Genomic DNA, 22,367 nt, shown 5'->3' on the forward strand with positions numbered 1-22,367 from the left:
TTCTGTAAAGTTTTTCTCTAGTTTTCATAAAAAAGTCCCCCTTTTTTTTGTGGGTTTTGATTTTTTTTTTTTGTCAGTTTGCTGTGCTTTTAGTCAGACTAATTTGTTTTCATCAGTTTTGGAAAGTACTTGGCCATTGTATGTCTAAAATAATTGCTTCTACCACATTTTCTCTCCTTTCTCGTGATTTAGTTTATATGCTTCTTTACTTTCTGAGGGTTCTTATATGAATCCCCCTACTACCACACTATCTTTGCTTCTTTTTTTTTTCTTCAGTATACAAAATCATAATTACTTTAAAATCTCTTTACCAGACTTTTAGTGATAGGGTAAAAACATTCTGAAAAACATAAGGAACTCTGGAGTCTTCAGGTAATCTTGAGGAATTATGATTCTTCTAATGAACAGTCGTGGAGGGTGGGGTTATTTGTGGAAGAGGTTAATGGGCATACTTTAGTCTCACAGACTGAGGGAGTTTTAAGTGCATTTGGGATCAGATGCAGGTCTTTCGCTTACCCTTGAAAACTGTTTAATTCATCCAGCTTATACTAGGAACATGTTATTTTTCCTAACAGATCTTTCTCATTCACATAAGTAAATTCTTCTCTTGTACATTTGAGGACCTTTGTTCCCATACTTTTTCTTTCATCTTAGCAAGAAAAGTAACTGGCGTATAAACTAACTCATTTTCCATTACAGGTGGTTTGACATTGGTTGTGTGATAGTTGAGGATCCTGTCCATGGCATTCATCTAGAAACGTTTACACAGGCCACACCAATACCTTTGGAATTTGTACAGCAGGTTAGTTTTCTTGTCTTTTTCACCATAAATATTAAATTTGTTCACACTTCCCCCACTTTCCCCTCCTTCTTTCTCAGTTTTCTATTTCTTCCATGTTATTTTAGCTCCTAGGGCTGGAGCGATAGCACAGCGGTAGGGCGTTTGCCTTGCACGCAGCCAACATGGCCGACCCGAGTTCGATTCCTCCGCCCCTCTCGGAGAGCCCGGCAAGCTACTGAGAGTATCTCGCCCGCACGGCAGAGCCTGGCAAGCTCCCCGTGATGTATTCGATATGCCAAACACAGTAACAACAAAGTCTCCAATGGAGACGTTACTGGGCCCGTTCGAGCAAATCGATGAACAACGGGAGGACAGTGACAGTGATTTTAGCTCCTACTTTTCCAGCTGTCTTTGAAAGGAAAAGACCCTATTGCAGTGGCACATACAGCTGGGGTCTCACTCTTGAATATGCTTTAATTGTTACAAATTGCCATGTTGGCATAATGTGAAAGGAACAAATAGTTAATATCTTGTTCTCCACCACTCTAGGATAAGACGAAGGTTTACCTTTTCTGCTGGTTTTCTGTTCATTTACTTTCCCTTTATTTATCTCACGTTTTGTTCGCCCATCACTATTTTCTTTTCTTTGACTTGATCTTCCTCCTGTTCATAGTAGCATGTAGAAACTTGTTAAGAAACAGTTTGGAAACCCTAGTAAACCATAGGTTTAGACTTTAGACTTTGTTCTGTCATAAAGTTTCATCGCATTTATGCTTTTGTACATTGTTCAGTTTTACTTCATAACCATATATTAGTTGATACTTAATGGATTTTCTCCTGAGAATATTACTGTGTGATCTTACATATTTGTTGTGTACTTCATAAACTCATAAAAACAACCTGGGATTTACAGCTTAGAGAAGGGACTGAAAGTTGATTCTTTGAATTTGATGTTAACATTAATACTATGCATACTGTTATAACAATTGGGGGTGAAATAAGAAAAGTTGACCATTTAAGAATATCTTGACAATCAAAGTATAGCATTTCAAGACCTCCAGGTTGAACACTGATTATCTTAAACTATTTCCAAGGGGAGTTTCGCTTACCACCAGCAATTCTCCAGCACCCACCTGAGTTTGCCACAATTGAACTGACACATGGGAGGAGAGAACATGAGATCCCATAGTTCAATGGCTTAGTCCTTGACTAAGTACTTGACTTAGCTGCTGTGTATATAACAGAGCTTCAAACAGTCTTCCCAGCCTCAGGAAATTAGTATACTCACTACAGCACCTTTTAAAAGGAGGGTGTTTGGGGCTGGAGCCATAGCACAGCAGGTAAGGCGTTTGCCTTGCACACGGTCAACCCAAGTTTGATTTCCAGCATCCCATATGGTCCCCCGAGAATCGCCAGGAGTAATTCCTGATGCAGAGCCCGGGTGTGACCAAAAAAAGCAAAATAGATAAATAAAAAATAAAAGGAGGGTGTTTGAGAATAGCCAGGTGATGAACGTGCATAAGGCAAAGTCTCGGAAGGACACGCAGTGTTTGTACCCTGTCCTCAAATCTTAATGTGTGTACCAGCCTAGAAGACTGCCAAACCCATCCTTTTGGATTTTGAAACATTGACAGAAGTTCCAATTGACTAATCACAAGTTTTTTCCCCCTGGGCTGGCTGCCCCACAACCTTAGGTTGTGTAAGATTTCATCCAAAGTCACCTCGTTTTCATAACCTAAGACCCTCCCCACCTCAGGGAATTCCTTAGGTTTTCTGCACTCTGTGCCAGAAATGGGTGCAAAATATATATTATATATATATTTATGATAAGTGACAGTGTCATTGGGCTCCCCATTCTCTAAACATGTATATCATAGTAAAATAGTCCTAAAAGATACTGACATGTTCCTACATGCCCGGTCTATCATGCCAGTGTATGAAATTGTTCCTCAGGCTTGCAGTTTCCAAAAGCAGCAGTGTGTAGCTTTCCCCTTTTAGGACATCTAATCCCTGGTTTCCCTCATCATGTCACAAATTATTCCTCTCTGAAAACCCAGAGCTTCTCTTCATTGTGTTCATAGTGCAGCAGTAGGGCATTTGCCTTGCATGCGGCTGACTCGGGTTCAATTTCCCGCATCCCATATGGTCCCCAAGCACCGCCAGTAGTAATTCCTGAGTGCAGAGCCAGGAAGAACCCCCTGAGCATCGCTGGGTATGACCCAAAGAGCAAAAACAAAAAAAAGAAAAAGATATTGGTCTCTGGGTATAGCAGCGCCTGTGTGGGCATTACAGGCACAGAACTTCTGGGTGCAGAACCAATTTTTCCTAGTGGAGAAGCTGTGCCTTCACCTTCATGGTTCTTAGCAGTGCACCTTAGCAATAGAGAGGGTGTTCTGAGAAGTTGAGAGGTGACTTAGTGAAGGAAACAGTAGTGGACCAAATGTCTTCCCTTTTGGGCAAGAATCAGTCATACCGGCAGCATCCTCCTCACGCTTTCAGATCTGCCCGAGAACCTCCACCTCCACCCTGAGGCAGCACCTTAGTCCCTGTCCTGGACTGTGAGCACTCAGGGCAGCATGTACACCCCTTACTGCCTCCCCACTTGAGATAGTTTTCCTTGCTCTGAAAAAATGATGCTCAGGATTAAAGTTGGTCCACTGTCTTCTGAGCCAATATTTCGCAGCACTCTTAATTGCATCTACCACTGGGCAGAATTGCCCCATCGGGGTCTTATAGATATACTGGTAGACTTATTCCAGCGCCTTCCTCCCCGGGGCACCTCCCACACAGCTGGAATCAGTCTTCGTTGCTCTTGTTGGCACACGGCTCTTACTGGCACTTTGTGCTTCTGAGAAATATGTCTAGACCTTAGCGCATCTCTGCTGTGGTACCCACTGTCTCCCCACTTCAGAGACGCTGGTGACCATCTCAGTGCCAGTCATCGTCCCTCCTTGGATGGCAGTTATTTTGGTGGCGATCTCAATGCCCTGCTTTACTGTAACACCAGTTCCTGAAGTATCCCACTGCCCCATGCAGCCCTCCAGAGGCCAGCTTTCCCCTGCCTTTGGGATAGGCTGTATTGTCAGACCAGTCCATGAAATCAGAAAATTCCTTCCTGCTCTACCCCTAGTTCTAACTTTCGCTATTTCATAGAAACCAAAGATCTTAGAGCCATTTTCTTTTGTTCTTCCACAATTTTCACCATGGGAGGATTGCTCTGAGATTGTCCAGAGATTACATCTAGTGAACCACCTCTCCAGGAGATGACCCAGTTCTCCGTTTGCTAGCAGTTGCTCTATTTAGTGACAGCTCCAGTTGACAGGTTGCCACGTGGCTGTGTGACCAGCACTGTCCCTCCGTCCCACCACCCTTCATCATTTCTCTGCTCAGACCACTTTGGGCCACCCCAGTCTTCCAGATCCCACTTCTAACACCAACTGTTTAGGTTTTGAACCCAGCCCCAGTATGTAGGAGGAGTTTTTTCACACCACGAAGTAATTCTAGGATACCAGCTGGATGTTGTACGATTCTGTTCTTGACAACTGTCATGGAACTCATGATATAAACAGATTAAAGGAGGTAAAGGATTTTGATAGCATCAAAAGATACTTGTGAGAACTAACCAGGTGTGAACCCTGAGCAAGTGAGGATTAGAAGAGTGCTTATATACTAGAAAACCAAAGCAAGGTTGGTCCTAATGATGAAACGCATGATGCAGGGGGCCTCACCTTGTTCACCATTTAATTCTGTGGTCAGAGCATGCCCTGCAGCCAAGTCTACCTATTGGTCTGGCAGGCTTTGCCACCCTTTTGCTTCTTCATGTTCACACCGCCTGTGTGGTGCAGCACGAACTGCACAAACAACTGACCTCCAGGGCTTTGAGTATTTACTATCTGGCTCTTCTTAGAACCTTGGCAACCCCAGTCTCTTCCTGACCACTACAAAGAACAGGTTTTTAGCTTATTGCTAGATAATTTAGTTTATTGCTACTGGAAAGAAATGTGATACGTTATGAAGCTTTAAAAAGGTTTTCTGTTCCTCCCCCCCCCATCTTGAAATGTTAATGTGATATATATTGGTCCTTTTGGGTAATGACAGCATTAATGAAAATTATTAGTGAGATCTAGAAAATGTTTCACACATTAACGATATAATATAAATTGCCACACTTCTTCCCTTCCCCTACCACACATATACATACAAGGCACTAAAAATTCTCCTTTTCTGGATCATTGCTGATAATTGTCAAGTACCTTATTTTCAAAAGTACACTGATTGGCTCACTGGGCATCACTGAGGAACTTGTCAGAGAAGCAGACCTTGGGAGTTAGCAAACAATGTCCTTCTCTCTCCTCCCCTGAAGAAGCACATGAGCATGTGGAAAGAGATAAAGGTTGGGGCAAGCGGATGACTTAGCAGTGCTTAATTCTGACCTGGACTAAATTTTTAAATTTGAGACTGTATTATTAGGTGATTCACATGTCAATGGAATTTCTTGGGGTACTCCTCTACAAATTAAATAGTTGAATGGGATGAAGCCTTAATATAGTTTCCCTTTTTCTAGTAGGAGTTTTGTAGCTCTAAAAAACTATCATATTTTTATTTTAATACTAATCTTAGGAACCTGAAGGGACCTGAGACTGACTAGAACTTAAGCCCACTACCACCAATTGCTCTTACATGGAGTCATTAGTCTTCAATTATCTTTGAACAGCAGCATGAATTTAATATGGACACTGAAATAAATAGGTGCTTATCAAAGTGATGCTATGTGGCTGACTTCCTACAGCTGGCAACACTGATGGTGTATCTCAAGACTAGTCATAAACTACATATTAAAATAAATAATACATATATATGTAACTGAGGGCTGGAGCGATAGCACAGCGGTAGGGCGTTTGCCTTGCGTGCAGCCAGCCTGGCCGAGCCGGGTTCGATTCCTCCGCCCCTCTTGGAGAGCCCGGCAAGCTACCAAGAGATATTGCCCGCACGGCAAAGCCTGGCAAGCTACCCGTGACATATTCAATATGTCAAACACAGTAACAAGTCTCAAAATGGAGATGTTACTGGGCCTGCTTTAGCAAATTGATGAACAACTTGAGGACAGTGTTTGTGTTTGTTTTGTAACAGATTCTAAAATGTTTCAACATAGCAAGTTCCAGTGACAGTTTTAAATGTGCTTTAATACCAGTCTTATCTTTCCATAGGCTCAAAGTCTAACTCCCCAGGACTACAATCTGAGATGGTCAGGCCTCTTGGTGACGGTGGGCGAAGTCCTGGAAAAAAGTTTGGTGAACATCAGCCGGACTGACTGGCACATGGCTTTCACTGGCATGTCTCGCCGACAGATGATCTACAGCGCGGCCAAGGCCATAGCTGGCATGTACAAGCAGCGCCTGCCACCCCGGCCTATGTGAGAAGGCGCGAAGGCACAGCCAGACTCCACACTCGGGGCTCGAGAGGAGAGGAGGGATCGGCCCTTCTCACGCCGCGAGTGTTGGTGTAGCTCACCATTTTCATAGTTTCCCTGTAGGCGCTGCTTTTTCTCTGTTCTAGAAGGGCCTGGTGTCATTCCAGTAGACGGAAAAAGATAGGTCCTTTTTATGGAGCATACAATTTTACATATCAGTTCTCAAAGAAAATATATAAATATTTTTATAAGACAATTTGATACACCAAATTTATAAGGTACAACTTCTTGTGCTATGTGACCTTTAACTTAAATGATAAATACTTGATTATTTTGGTGTAAGACTTAACATGTTTATTGACTATTCCTTAAAAGCTTTCTTTTCATTCATGTTTAATCTCTGAAGGGGTATATGTGTGCACTGATCTCAGGCCTGATGCTCAACTTCATGTTCAACTAGTGACCGCAAGAAGCCTGTGTTTCAATGCGGATTTGAACATGGGCCAGACTAACAGAACTCATCATCTGTGGTCATATACACGCACAAGAGACTTTTGCTGCTTCACAGATTTATGCTGTGCACAGTGTAGCCTTGTGTTTTATTCTTTCATTGCAATATGGTATCTAAGTGGAACATGACTTAAACCAGAAGAATGTTATTTTCACATAATACTATTCTGTACGTCCATCATTTCTGCTTACACTCATTCTTCCCACTCAGAGAACTTTTTTGTATCTCTTATTTTAAATAAGATTATTCATAGTTTCCCATAAGCGCTGCTTTTCTAAACTTAAGCCATTCTGCCTTTCCTTTTTATGAAAGTTTTCAGAGAAACTATACTCAATTTGTTTTATTTAGTCCATTATATTTAGTGAAAGCTTCTCCCTCACCCATAATATATTTTACCATTATGGGATTGATAAAATCAGAATTAGTTTGTCTATTGAACTCTATATATACGTTCAGATAACTTTTTGAAGAATTTCTTATGAAGTGTAACTTAATTTTTACTTACTATTCCGTACAATTCTTTGGATGTAAAAGAACCTGCACAATCTGAAAGTTTTATTAAAGGTGTTGAGGCATTTGTCCTGCACTCATCAGTACATGTATGATTTGCTGTTTATTATTTTTGATTCAAGCATTTGATTTCTGCTATTAACTTTGCTTAAGGATGAGAAAAAATAAATCAGTCTCATACTATGGTTCAGTGAGACAAGTCAGCAGTTACTACGACCTAATGGGGACAGAGACTTTCCTACCCGCATGGTGTTTATGGAGCTCTACGTCTGTGCTTTTTCCATCTTTAATGGCTAAGAAAAGCCTGTATCTACCCTTTCCTACTGGTACTTTATCATGGTATTCTCCTGCAAGGCAACCAGAGCAGTAGGCCCCAACTTAGAGTTTCTGGTAGTTTCCCTCATTTAAAGGGAATGTTGCAGCTCCTAAAAATTCCACATTTCAATCTTTTTTCTTACAAACCTCAAATGCCTTATTTGAGAGTTGTTACCTTATTTGAGAACTGTTTTCATAGAACCACAAACAGTGGCACCCCACCAGGCTGCAGTTTCCTAGAATCCCTAAATAGCTATGGTAGAGTTCTCTGGTTTGGTTGAAGCCAGCTCATTTTCTGCACCTGGTCATTTGGTAAGCCTTCTGCTCTTTGGAACAGTGTGAGTGGGTGAGGACTAGGAAAGCACAGATGGAAAAGAAAACTACATGATCTGGTTCTGCTCTCTGAATCTTTTTTTGGCCCACAGTTATCTTTGAAAGGCGTCAGAGCATGACTGATTGCACATTCTCTGTTTTCCCAGCCTCTACTTTTGTCATACTTTGACTTCACCATTGTCCATGGGTGAGAAAAGTAACTCCTACGTAGTAACACTACAGCAGCTCTAGCCACCTTTGTGTGTGTGTGTGTGTGTGTGTGTGTGTGTGTGTGTGTGTTGGCTTTTGACTTGATACAGTCAGCAGCACAGGGCTTTATGTTCCTTGACCAGTCTTCCAGGGTTGCCTAGTTCTGGTTTTTTGGTTCCTTTCCTTTTCTTCTAACTCCCACACTAGCATTTTAAAGGATGAGTCACACTAGAAGCTATTTGCCTTTTTCCTCCTTCAACCGTCTTAGGAAAAACCCATCTTTAGCAAAGTTGTTTTCGTTGGGTTTGTGAGTTCTGAAAAATGTACCAGCAACTACATATTTAATTAGTTTTTAATGTTATACACCTTTTGTATTAAGAACAGGACAGTTGGGAAGATTTCCATCAGCCTCTATTGACACAAGGTGCTCAGATTTCCATTCAAGGTCACTCTGGTATTGTCATGTGGAGTTGGCAAGTAACTGGTTATGTGAGTTTCTTACCATTATTCCCCATTCTTTGTTCTTTCTTTCAAGTTATTCATTAGCTGGAAAATTGAGGGGAATGAATATAGATGAAATGGAGCTAGGGTATTATAATTAAATGAGTATTGTCAAAAGCTTATGATGTATATCTGTTCAGAAATATGCAAATGAGAAATATACTCAGGGTCAACTAAATTACTTTAATATGTGTACTTATTTTTTTTATCTGAAAAAAATTCTACACACGAATTTGTGTTGTCTGAAGCCAAATTGATATACACACTGTGTTCTAAAAGATGTTGGGTTTATGGACAAATTACTAAGAAACTCAGTTTTTTACTTCTAAAATAGTGTTCATTTTTAAGGTACTATGCAGGATGATGTGTTTAAAAACAATTCTGTAAGTATGTAAATATGTCACAAATAAATAATACCTCAACAAAGATATTAGTTTGTTAGTATTCCTGTTTTTTAGTCTAAATGGGTGCAAGAATTCTAAAGAAACAAGATGATCTTTCAAGTGGAATTATAATGTTGAACAATACTGCAGCTGCTACCTTCAAGGTGAGAAAATTCAGAAAATTTAGGGTAGCAATCCACTAGAAGGTAGCATTGTTGGATAAGATGCTCAAGCCTCTATTCAGGAGACCTCTAGAGTGCTAATTAAAAACAAAAACTTGGTGGTCAAGAATAAATTTTAAAAAAACACGCTTAGTCATTACTGTATTTATTATCATATACCTGTCATCCAGGTTATTATTCAGGATGAGAACATTTTTTCAATCTGTTAGGGGAAGAGAGACCTTGCCAAGAGATACCATTAAATTTACAATTCACATCAGAAGGAACTGGGGGCCTAAAAGATAGTGTAGCACACAGGACACCCACCTTGCTTGGTTGACCTGGGTTCGATCCCCAGCACCACAAATTAAAAAAACAAACCCATGTATTTTGGGCAGGATGTGGCCATCACCACCACCACCACCCCAGGAAAAGAGAAAAAAAAAAAACTTGTCCAGAGAAAATATGTGGTAAATATATTTAACACTATACAGAAATCTTTGAGAATTAAAGTAGTAAGGAAAGGACAAACTAACTTGTAGGAAATTCTATAGTTTATACAGTCAAGTAGGAATGAACTTGGTGGAATGAACTTGGTTGTCTCAGATTAGACTACTTATTTAGAATCATGACAACAAATGAGTTACAGTGATAAAAGTAAAAACAGTTCTCATCACAGCATTTTGAACCTCTGCTTCAGGGAATTTTAGGGTATGTATTAATCCTTGTCAAATTAAACTCAAAATAATACAGGGAAAAATCCTCATATTATTATTTACTGTCACAATATTAAGACTTTTTTTACCTCATATTTAAAATATTTCTCGTATTTTACCTCATATTTGTTTGAAAGGGCAGTTTTGGTCTTTGCTCTTGGCATGAAGAATATATCACTTGGATAGTCTTCCCCATATTTGAGAAACCATGAATTAGGTTTACCCCTTAGTGTCATTTTGGAATAAAAGCCAGAAATAATATTGTTAAATTAGTTTCAAACTAAAAAGATTCAGATGTTTGTGTTCCAAGGCATTCAGTACTCTCTGGTCTGGATCCCCAGACAACCCTGCTGCCCCATCAGGACAGGGAGAACAACGCACAGCCCCACCTAGTGCTGAGTATTATGCAGTCCGGATCATCCCAGTCATTCCTACTAAAGAACTCCGGTAACTGCAGTCCATCCTCCATCCCTTTCGTCAGAAGGGGACCATCAGTAGTCCTATCCAGGCTTTCTCAGCCAACTTTATAGTCTCACCCTGCCACTCCAAGCATGACCTCAGAGTTCAGTGGCTTTGCCCATGAATAAACTATGACAGCTGAAAAATAGAGCTTTATTGCAAATGCACCTACCAATACTAGCAGGCCGAAAGAGTTTGTGCCCATGCAAATCTATAATATTTGAAAGAGGAGACCTCTTTAGTTAAATATATAGATGTCAGTATATAGAATTAAGAATCATGAAAAATCAAATAAAACAGGACAACATAGGGGCTGGAGTGATAGCAAAGCTGGTAGGGCGTTTGCCTTGCACACGGCTGACCTGGATTTGATTCCCAGCATCTCTTATGGTTCCTTGAGCACTGCCAGGAGCAATTCCTGAGTAGAGAGCCAGGAGTAACCCCTGTGCATCGCCGGGTATGACTTAAAAAGCAAAAAAAGAAAAAGACCCTAAAGAGAAATTGAAAACAAATAATTCAGAGTAATCCTTTTAAGACTTAGAATGCTAGGTAAACTCCATGAACATACATGGAAGTAGGAAAAAGTACAAAAGGAAAAAGCTCACCTAAGAAGAAGAAATCATTAAAAATCACCAACACCCAAACAGGATTTTTTTTTTTTTTTTTTTGCTTTTTGAGTCACACCCAGTGTTGCACAGGGGTTACTCCAGGCTCTGCACTCAGGTATTACTCCTGGTGGTGCTCAGGGGACCATATGGGAGGCTGGGAATCAAACCCGGGTCTGCCACATGCAAGGCAAACACCCTACCCCCTGTGCTATCTCTACAAGCCCCCAAACTGGAATTGTAATGCTAAAACGACAGTGAGCTACAGACTTCAGGGAGAGCTTTGAGAGCAGAGATGACTTAACAAAAGTGAGAAAAACATTTAAAATGGTCCAGCCAGAGACAACAAAAACAATGGAGGATTTGATGAGAGATCTCATCAAAATAGCAACAACGGAAGTTCCTTGTTTTTCTTCAAAGAGGCACAACCAAAATGACCAGGAGCAGGACACTCCTGTGAGACAACACAGTGATGAAGCTAATGGACTTCCTCATCTCAGACGAAGACAAATACAGGCGGCATTAGAAAGCATGCCAGGGAAAGCACCTGGTATGTGATGTGAGTTGACTGCAGAGACACGTATGGAGGCTGTGATGTTCTGGAGGGGTGACCAGTCAAGAAGCTATCAGGGTGAGGAGAGCGCTGGGAGAAGAGTAGAGGTACTAACTCTTGGACCAAGTGAGGCTCACAGTTGATAGCAAAACAGGCCTACCTGTGAAAATAGCAATCTGAACTGAAAAAGTTTGAGCTAATACCTAAAGAAACTAGAAAAGAGAAAACAAAATCAGAAGCTAGCAGAAGGAATAAAATGATAAAAATTAAAGAAAAAAATATGTAATCCAAGAGTTGGTTTTTTGAAAAGATAAAATAGGAGCTGTAGAGAGTACAGTGGGTAACGTACTTGCTTTGCATGTAACCAACCGAGCTCAGACCCTGACATGGCATGTAGTCCCATGCCTCACCAGAAATGATTCCTGAGCTCAGAACCAGGATAAGCCATGAGCACAGGTGGGAGTGGCCCCAAAACAAAAAATAAAAAAGCAATATAAACTAGACCTCAATGTAGAAAAAGCACAAGATTGGAAATGTAACAACTGACAACAGATATTACAGAAATACAAAGAATGAATATCATAAATACCTATAAAACAAATTGGACAATCTAAAACAAATGAATTCTTAGAAACATACAGCAAGACTGAATCTGGAAGAAAGAAAATATGAATCAGCCAATCACAAGTAAGGTCACTGTCACTGTCCTCCCCTTGTTCATCGATTTGCTCGAGCGGACCCAGTATCATTGTGAGACTTGTTACTGTGTTTGGCATATCAAATACGTCATGGGTAGCTTGCCAGGCTTTGCCGTGCGGGCAAGATACTCTCGGTAGCTTGCCAGGCTCTCTGAGAGGGGTGGAGGAATCAAACGTTGGCCACATACAAGGCAAACGCCCTACCCGCTATGCCTCCAGCCCAGCAGTTGAAGCAATCAACCTTTCCCCAAAAATAAAAGCTCAAAATGAGATGGTGTCATTAGTGAATTCTACTACACTTTCAAATTATTAATATATTCATTCTTCTAGCCTAAAACTAATTGAAAGGAAGGAAAATTAAACACATTGTATGAAAACATGAATGTAATTTTGAAATCAGAAAAAGGACATCACAAAATTAGAAAATCAGAGACCAATTATTTCTGGTGAGCAAGCTTGTAAAATCTTAAAATGTTACCAATTATTAAGTTATTTTAGATCTTTTAATTGAATTTTTAAAATTGAATCACTGTGAGATAAACAGTTACAAATTATAGTTTTTCATGATTGGGTTTCTAATCGTACAGTGTTCCTACACCTGGTACTTCACCAGCGTACATTTCCCACCACCAGTGTTCCCAGTTTTTCTCCCATTCCTCCTCGCTGTCTCTTTAGCACCCTCTCTCTCCCTCTCCCTCTCCCTTTTGGACCTTATGGTTTGCAATACAGATATTGAAAGGTTGTCAGGTATATCCCTTTACTGATTTTCTTCTTTTTTTTCTTTAATTTTTATTAGTGAAACACCATGAGGTAAAGTTGTAGACTTACAAATTTTCGTGCTTGGATTTCAGTTATACAATGATCAAGTACCCATCCCTCCACCAGTGCCCATTCACCACCACCACTAATCCCAGTATCCCTCCCATCCCCCTTCCCCCTATACCACCTGCCTCTGTGTCAGGGCATTCCCTTTTGTTCTCTCTCTCCTTTTGGGTGCTGTGGTTTGCAAAAGAGGCACCGAGTGGCAATCTTGTTCAGCCTATAGTCTACTTTCAGCACATCTCCCATCCTGGGCGGATCTTCCCAGTTCTGTCCAAAATCATAATTTCCAACTGTTATTGTCATACTGATCCCTTCTCTATCCTAATTGCCCTTTGGCCCCCCCAGACAATCTTGTGGCAAGTTTCCAACCATTGACCAGTCCTCCTGGCCCCCATTTTCCCTGGCCTTGGATATTAGTTTCATACTGTATATATTTTTTTATATCCCACAAATAAATGAAATCATTCTATATCTCTTCTTTCGAGTCATTTCCCCCAGCATGACACTCTCCATGTCCATCCATTTATAAGCAAATTTTATGACTTCATTTTTCCTAATGAATGTATAGTAGTCCATGCAAACAATTCTTCAAATAAGAATTATTAAAAATATAAAATATAAAAATAAGAATAAAGAATTATTAATTCCTTGGTTATAAGGGATTTATTCCAGGGATGATCAGCATATGCAATACACATGATTCCAGTCAACAATAAGAGTAGATTAAAGTTACAGGGAAAAAAAATCACTTAACTAGATTCAACCTTTTGTTTTTATACCTAGCAGTACTCAGAGGTTACTCCTAGCTTTGCACTTGAGAATTACTCCTGATGGACTTGGGGGACTATATAGGATGCAGGGAATCAAACCCAGGTTGGCCGCGTGCAAAGCAAGCACCCTATCTGCTGCACCCTACCTCTCTAGCCCCAGATGTAACTTTAAAAAACAAAAATACACCATAAAGTATAGAAGGAATATATCCTAATATTACATAGGTCACTTGATCACTTGACTTCCCATTAATTGTCGATTTGCTCGAGCAGGCGCCAGTAATGTCTCCATTTGTCCCTGTCACGTGCTAGTGTAGCCCAATGGTGTCTGTTCGTTCTAGGAACACGAAGCCTCAAACCGATCGTTCATGATCTTTATGAAGAAGTCTGACCATCTGGTACGTGGACCTATTATATAGGTCAAATATGACAAATGCATAGTCAACATTATACTCAATGGTGGAAAACCAGACACTTTCCCTCTCAGGCCAGGAAGTAAAATAACGATGGCCACTGTCACCACCACCACTCAATACTGTATTTGAAAGTTCTGGCAAGAGAAACTATACAAGAAAGAGATATGAAAGGATTCCAAATTGGAAAGGAAATAAAGCTATCACTATTTGCTTGATGACATAAAATACATGAACCACCCCAAAGACTTCAGTAGGAGAAACAATATAGTAAAGTTCTGACTACAGATTTTCATTTAAAAAAATTGAATTTCTGTAAGTACATAAATTAACAAGAGAAAAAAATCCCCCCCAATAACTATCAGAGAAAATTAAATACCTTGGAATAAATTTGGGGGGGAGGGGTGGGCCACACACAGCTGTGCTCAGAGGGCCATATGCAGTGCCTGGGATAAGAACCAAGTCATTTGCATGCGAAATAAGTACCTTAGTCCTGTACCACCTCTCTGGCCTATGTTGGGGGTAAATTCAGCTAGTGAGGTAAAAGACCTGTACACTGAAAATCAAAAAATCTTGTTTAAACAAAAAGGATGGGATTTGGAGAGGGTTCAAAGCATCGAAGCAGGTGCCTTGCCAATGTGAGACTCTGGTGGCCTCTGAAAACTGCCTGGAGTGGCTCTGGGAACACACCAGATGGGTGTGGTCCCCATAAGATGGTGGGGAGAGAAGGATTGGAAAGATAGTACAGGGGGTAAAGTAGTTGCCTTGCACACAGCCAATCTGGTTTTGATCCTGGGCACCTTATATTGCCCTGAGTCCTGTCAGGAGTAATCCCTGAGCAAAGCCAAGAGTAAGCACAACCTACTATGGGCTCAAAAGCAAAACAAAAATGTAAATAAACAGTGCTGAAATGAAAACAGAACCAGAGATCAATTAGGCAAAGAATTGAGAACCTAGAAATTAAACCATATGTATATTTTGGGGAGTTTGCATGTTCCCCCAAATGGGGAGCATGTCATATATGAAAAAGCAGCCAAGATCATGCAATGGAGCAAAGAAAGTCTTTTAAACAAAAGCTATTATGATGTAAACTGGACACAACACATAAAAGAATGAAACTAGATCCTTAACATCAGAATAATGCAAAATGGATTCAAGCTTGGATTTAACACTTGTATTATTAATGCATTCAACATTGGCCTTAGAGATGTCCTTGATACAGCTTCAATAGCAAGTCAAATCGAAACAAAAATAAACCAGGGCCTCCTTAGTAACTATATTGCAAACCATAAGACCCAAAAGGAGAGAGCAAGTAAAACGGAATGTGCCTGCCACAGAGGCAGGGAAAAGGATGGGGGGGTGGTGGCAGACGGATACTGGGAACATGGGTGGTAGAGAATGGGTACTGGTGGAGGGATGGATACTAGATCATTGTGGACTGAAATGTAATCATAAAAGTTTGTAAGTAGAAAAAAATTAAAAAATTAAAAAAATAAATAAACCAAGGCCTGAGCGATAGTACAGCAGGTAGGGTACTTGCATTCCATTCAGCCAACCCAGGTTGGGTCCCTGACAATCAATATGGTTCTCTGAGCACCACCAGGAGTGATCCTGAGTGCAGAGCCAGAAGTAAGCTCTAAACACTTAACAAAACCAAACAAAAAAGAAACTGAACTATATCAAATGTTATTTGACCACAAGGTTTTGAAACTAGCAATCATATATTGGGGGAACACTGAAAAATTCATAAATGAAAATTAAAAAGGAGTATCTTTAAGAACCAATGGATCCATAAGAAATTTTAGGGAAAAACATTCTTGAGGCAAACGTGAAAAGAATCACAACATACAAACCTCAATGGAGTACAGCAACAAGAGTATGAGAGGGATGTTTATAGCAATAAATGCTGACAACAGACAAGCTCTCTTCTGCACCCTAAGGAATTAGAAAAAAGAATTAATTAATCCCAAAGTTAGCAGAATTAACATATTTTCTCAGGGATATAGCTCCATAATAGAGCATATGATTTGCATGTATGATGCTTTGGATTTGATCCCCAGCATACATATATATTTTTTCTTCATACATATATATGCAAGGAATGTCCGTGGGGCTGGAACGATACCACATGCATTTGCTTGCATGTGGCCGACCCAGGTTCGATTCCTCTGCCCCTTTTGGAGAGCCTGGAAAGCTACCGAGAGTATCCCACCCACATGGCAGAGCCTGGCAAGCTCTTCGTGGTATATACGATATTCCAAAAATAGTAACAACAAGTCTCACAATGGAGACTTTACTGGTGCCCACTCAAGCAAATTGCTGAACAACAGGAGGACAGTGTCAAGGACAGATATATATATATGTGTATGTGTATATATATGTATATGTATCACTTAATCACTTAATCACTTAACTTCCCGTTAGTCGTCGATTTGCTCGAGCGGGCGCCAGTAACGTCTCCATTTGTCCCTGTCGCGTGCTAGTGTAGCCCAATGGCATCTGTTCGCTCCGGGAACATGAAGGGCCTCAAACCGATCATTCATGATCTTGACGAAGAAGTCTGACCATCTGGTAGGTGGGCGGCCACGCGGTCTCTTGACATCCCGTGGAATCCAATCAGTAACAGCTCTAGTCCAACGGTCATCTTTAAATCTCATTACGTGACCAGCCCATCTGATTTTCGACACCTTGGCAAATGAGACAGCGTCCCTGATCCTTGTTCGTCGACGGATATCAGAACTCCGGATTCATTCTCTCATTTGAGTGAAACGTGATATTCCAAGCATAGCTCTTTCTATTCTTCTTTGGGAGACCTGAATAGCGTTCTCATCTTGTTTGCGTAGGGCCCAGGTCTCTGAGGCATATGTTAATGCAGGAAGAACAGTGGAATCAAAGAGATGTGCCCGGAGCCGGAGGTTCTTCGTCCTCTTAGCTATTTCTTCGACGTTCTTGAAGGCGTTCCAAGCCGCTCTCTTCCTCCTGCGCAGCTCGGGTGCCAGGTCATTTCTCATGTTGACCTCTCGACCTAGGTACACATAGCTGTTGCATTCGGAGATGGTCGTTCCTTTGAGAGCGAATGGGGCATCAGGAACAAGGCTGTTTCTCATAAACATTGTCTTCGTAAGATTCAGCTGTAGTCCTACCTTTCCACACTCACGGTCAAAGTCGGCCAGCATTTGTGCCGCTTGGCTGATGTTTGGTGTTATTAAAACAATGTCATCAGCAAAGCGGAGGTGGTGTAGTTGCCGACCATCTATCTTCACTCCCATTCCTTCCCATTCCAGTTGTAGCATGATGTTCTCGAGGGTGGCACTGAAGAGTTTCGGTGAAATGGTATCACCCTGCCACACCCCTCTCTTGACATCAACGATCACTTCTTTGTAGAATGGTGAGATCCTGGTAGTGAATCTGCAATACAGCTCACGGAGGATCCTGATGTATTGGGCTTGAATGCCCTGATTGGCTAGGGCTTCAATGACTGCTTCCGTCTCAACAGAATCAAAGGCCTTCTTTAAATCAATGAACGTTAAGCAGAGCGGCATCTTGAACTCCCGAGAAACCTCAATGAGCTTGGTTATTGTGTGGATATGGTCGATGGTGCTGAATCCTTTGCGGAACCCTGCTTGCTCGCATGGTTGTCCTTCATCTAGTGTTCTGCCAATCCTATTCAGGATGACTCGAGTGAACAACTTGTAGATGACAGACAATAGGCAGATCGGGCGATAGTTGCCAATGTCATAGATGTCTCCCTTCTTGAACAGTAGTACGGTCCTGCTGGTTTTCCACTGGGACGGAACCTTGCATTCAGACAGGTAGCGAGTGAAGAGCTGAGCCAGTGTATTGATGAGTATTGACGGCAGGTTCTTCAGGTGTTCAGGTCTGACCTTGTCTGGACCGGGTGCTGTTTGTTTCTTTACCGACGAAATGGCGTGTCGGATTTCGGAAGGGAGAACGTTGGGAATGACATACCCATCCTGTGGAATTTGGTATGTCGGCAAGTGGACATGGCTATCGAAGAGATTTGAGTAGAAGTCATGGATAATCTTCTCCATTGCCATTCTGGAGGATGTGATGGATCCATCAGGACGTCGGAGGGCAGTCATCTTGGTCTTATAGTTGGCGAAGGACAGGCGGGCGTTACGAATACTTTTCCTGGCTTCTGCCGCATCTACCAGTACTTCTGCTCTTCTCTCTTTGAGGTCTTCCTTGATCGCATCTCTGCACTGCTTTGCAAGCTCGGACGTTAGCTTGCGGTTGCCTGAGGCATGCGCCAAACCACGCTGGCAAATTAGCTCAAGAGTTTTCGAAGATAGGCGACTTTTTGTGGCTATCTCTCTCTTGGCATTCCTTGCACATTCATGGAGGTGCTGAACCAGTCGATCGTATTCCTCGTCAATGTTGTCAACAATGGCATCTTCCCATGTTGCCGCAATAGTACCAAAGAGTTCCCAGTTGGTGGTCATTCTGGGAGTTCTCTTTTTGAACTTTGCAGCCCTTTCTCCCCGCTCTGTGAAGTAGAATATTGCACGAAGGAGACGGTGGTCCGATCCCATTCGAAATTTTGGGACAACAGCGACATCAATCAGGCAAAACCGTCGATTGAATATGATGTGGTCTATTTCGTTGTGGAATCGTCCACCAGGAGACTCCCATGTCCATCGTTTAGATTCTGCCTTCTGGAACTGTGGGTTACCATGAATGGTCTTGGTCGACATGATGAACTCAGACAGTCTCTCACCCTGTTCGTTCCATTCTAGGCCATGGGTCCCGATGTGAAGTTCTTCAGCTGATCTTCTCGGTCCTATCTTGGCATTAAAATCACCCACAATGATCTTGTAGAAGGTGTGGTCTTCTTTATAGAACTTCTCTAGCTCCATGTAGAACTTCTCGATTTCTCTTTCATCATAATGAGATGTTGGTGTGTAGACAACAAAGATAGAAACTGCAGGCAGTGAGCCACATCTATTCAAATGTAAACGTCCGATTCGGGTTGTTAGGCATTCGAATGAATCAATGCTCTTGGCCAAGTTTGTGTTGACAAGGACACCGACGCCTCCAACACCTCTTTTATCGCATGTTCCGAGGAACAATTCTTCTCCAGTGTCGAAAACGGCATGGTGAGATTCGTGCCTTCTTGTCTCGGTCAGACCAATGATGTCGTACTTGATCATTCGCGCTTGTACCATCAGGTCCTCGATGGATGCATCTGATGCTAGCATACATGCATTGAAAGTACAGACGATCATTTTTGTCTTCCTTCATTGTGGCAGCCTAGGTCGGCCTTGAGATTTTGTCGGCCTCTCCTTTCTCATCCTTTTCAGTGCTGCCATGTCGGTGAAGCCTTCAGGGTCAGGTGAATGAGACCAGTTGTAGTTACTGGTTTTGGCATATCGAATACACATCGAATTGTGCACAGGAGACCCACCCTACCCAGATAAATACCCCACTGGCAGACTTCCACTCTCGACACTACTTCCACTACCCAGCCGTCGCCACACTCCAGGATGCTTTCCGGACCCACGCGGCAGCTCCGACCGAGACCCACGCACGACTGAAGACCCACAGAACAAGATAAGCGGAACTCTCTGAGACCTTGGACTCCAGGCTCGGCGGACCCAGGGACAGAGCTTCTCTGCTTGCTCCCACCACCACAGGTGACAAAGGGATTCCAATCAGGAACCCCTCCCTACCCTGCCCTGTCTGCTTCCATCAACCACCCAGGGATCGAATTGTGCACAGGAGACCCACCCTACCCAGATAAATACCCCACTGGCAGACTTCCACTCTCGACACTACTTCCACTACCCAGCCGTCGCCACACTCCAGGACGCTTTCCATAAGACACTAAATACCCATCTTCTGGAATTGTCGTACCATATTTGATAGGGTTCAAATATGGTAACACCTACAAGGGTGATTAGAGGTCACCCCAAAAGGCTCTATCCCTCTCGGAAAGACTGGCAAGCTACCGAGAGTATTCCGCCCGCACGGAAGAGCCTGGCAAGCTATCCGCTGTGTATTCGATATGTATATGTATATATATACATATATATGTATATATATGTATATATATGTATAGGTAAAGGTAAGGTAAAGGCCCTCCCGTTGATCGTCGATTTGCTCGAGCGGGCCCAGTAACGTCTCCATTGGAGACTTAGTTATTACTGTGTCTGGCATATCGAATACTCTCGGTAGCTTGCCGGACTCTCCGAGAGGGGCGGAGGAATCGAACTCGGGTCGGCCATGTTGGCCGCTTGTAAGGCGAACGCCCTACCCGCTGTGCTATCGCTCCAGCCCATATATGTATATATATAGTGAAATAACAGTGAGATAATAAAAGGATTTTGGTGTTTTGAAAAGGTAAACAAAAGGCTTGAGTGAGTGTACAGAACTTACCTTGCACACAGGTGACCTGGGTTAGATCCCTAGCATTGCACATGGTCTCCCAAGTCCTGGCAGGAGAAATCCCTGCACAGGGCAAGGAGTAAACCCTGAGAACAGTTGAATATGCTCTCATGCCCCAACCTTGTAAAAGAGAAAAAGACAAGATAGAATTAGATAGTACATTAGTTTCTAACCATATGGTCCCTATTACCCACCCAGAGTGAAACCTGAATGCAAAGACTGGTGTAAGCCCTGAGCACAGCTGGTGTGGCCCCAAAGCAAAACTAAAAACAAGCAAACTATAGAAACTAAACAACATACTTTTGAATAATCAACAAAAAAATTAAATGGGAAATTTAAAACTACCTGAATAAAAAAAAACAAAGAGATGAGCTATCAGGATATATCAGATGCAGCAAATGCAGCTTTGAGGGTCAGCTTTGTTGATCCTTTAAAAAAAAGATAATAATAAAAAAAGCTCTATCAGGTGGACCTGCTCCAGTTATTTTATTCCCTTCCTCCTGATTTTTTTTTTATGTAGGAGTACTGCTGTTTATTCAGCCACTGGTTAGCTGATTAAATTGTGCATGAACTCCACCTTACATTTTTTAAAATTTTTTATAATTTTATTTATTGAATCACCGTGAGAGCAGTTACAAAGCTTTCGGGTCTAAGTCTCGGTCATACAATGAAACACCCGTACCTTCACCAGTGCCCATTCTCCACCCCCAACAACCCCAGTATACCTCCATCCCACACCCTCCCCCTACCTGTGGGGCAGATGATTTCCACATTACTCTCTCTCTACTTTGATCACATTCAATATTTTGACACCAGACCCACCATTATCATTTGAGATTTTACCCCAACACTCAGATCTGCTGAAAAGGCAACAGTAGACAATTTGTTTTCTATTGCTGGTTATGAATAACATATGATGTTGCATGGCTGCAGTAGTGGCCACGTGATTTTAAAATTCCGCAATTTTAACACTTAAATCTGGAGGGATTTCTGCCAAAACCTGCTGGGTTCCAAGGTTTGCTCCTGAGTCTCTGGGATCATGGCTGTTAAGCAGCTTGATCAGGAGCCAGAAAAGCCGTTCGTGAGTGATGACTTGGAGTCTCGTTGGGGTGGGGAGGACAGGACCGGATCCACCCCCATCCTTTGAGGCCCAAAATGTCTTGTCACTGTGGGTCTAAGCCTGACTGTCCAATGGCCTCTGGAGGATGACAGCCACCGAGCCGCCAGGGGGAAGCAAGCGGAGGGACAACACCCTTTCCCCCCTGGGGTGGCCTGGCAACAGTAACCTACTGTGGGGTTCGACGCATTTCTGCCAAAAGCCACTGGGTTTCGAGATTTGTTTCTGATCTCTGGGATCATGGCCGTTAAGCAGCTTGATCAGGAGCCAGAAAGGCCATTCATGGGCGATGACTTGGGGTCTCGTTGGGGTGGGGAGGACAGGACCGGCTCCACCTCCGTCCCGTGAGGCCCTGCGTGTCTCGTCACTGTGGGCCCAAACATGACTGTCCAGTGGCCTCTGGAGGATGGCGGCCACTGGGCTGCCAAGGGGAACAAGCCAAGGTACAAAACCTATTCCTACCTGGGTTGGCCCAGCAGCGGTAACTACTGCAGGGACCGGACGCATTTCTGCCAAAAGCCATTAGGTTTTGAGATTTGTTTCTGAGTCTCTGGGATCCTGGCCATTAAGCAGTTCAATCAGGAACCAGAGAGGCCATGCCTCCAATTATATGGCTGAGCCAGAGGTGATTTGTGGGCGTGTTTCCCACATACCTACTTTTGGCCGTTTACTTTCTTGGTAAACTTTGCCCCAAGTTTTTGGGGTCTGACCAAAG

The 22,367-nt window shown here is 42.3% G+C and overlaps 1 protein-coding gene across 1 annotated transcript in view; it reads left to right on the forward strand.

Moving 5' to 3' along the window:
- Positions 1-22,367, forward strand: part of PRRC1 (proline rich coiled-coil 1) — a 232,218-nt gene that overhangs the window by 28,085 nt on the left and 181,766 nt on the right. The window contains exons 9-10 of the mRNA XM_056124601.1: positions 700-802; positions 5,989-8,107. Coding sequence (XP_055980576.1) covers positions 700-802; positions 5,989-6,198 — 313 coding nt within the window. The 3' untranslated portion in view covers positions 6,199-8,107. The remainder of the gene's footprint in view (positions 1-699; positions 803-5,988; positions 8,108-22,367) is intronic.

This window comes from Sorex fumeus, unplaced genomic scaffold (genome assembly GCF_029834395.1).
Source record: "Sorex fumeus unplaced genomic scaffold, SorFum_2.1 ptg000051l, whole genome shotgun sequence".
Classification (NCBI taxonomy): domain Eukaryota; kingdom Metazoa; phylum Chordata; class Mammalia; order Eulipotyphla; family Soricidae; genus Sorex; species Sorex fumeus.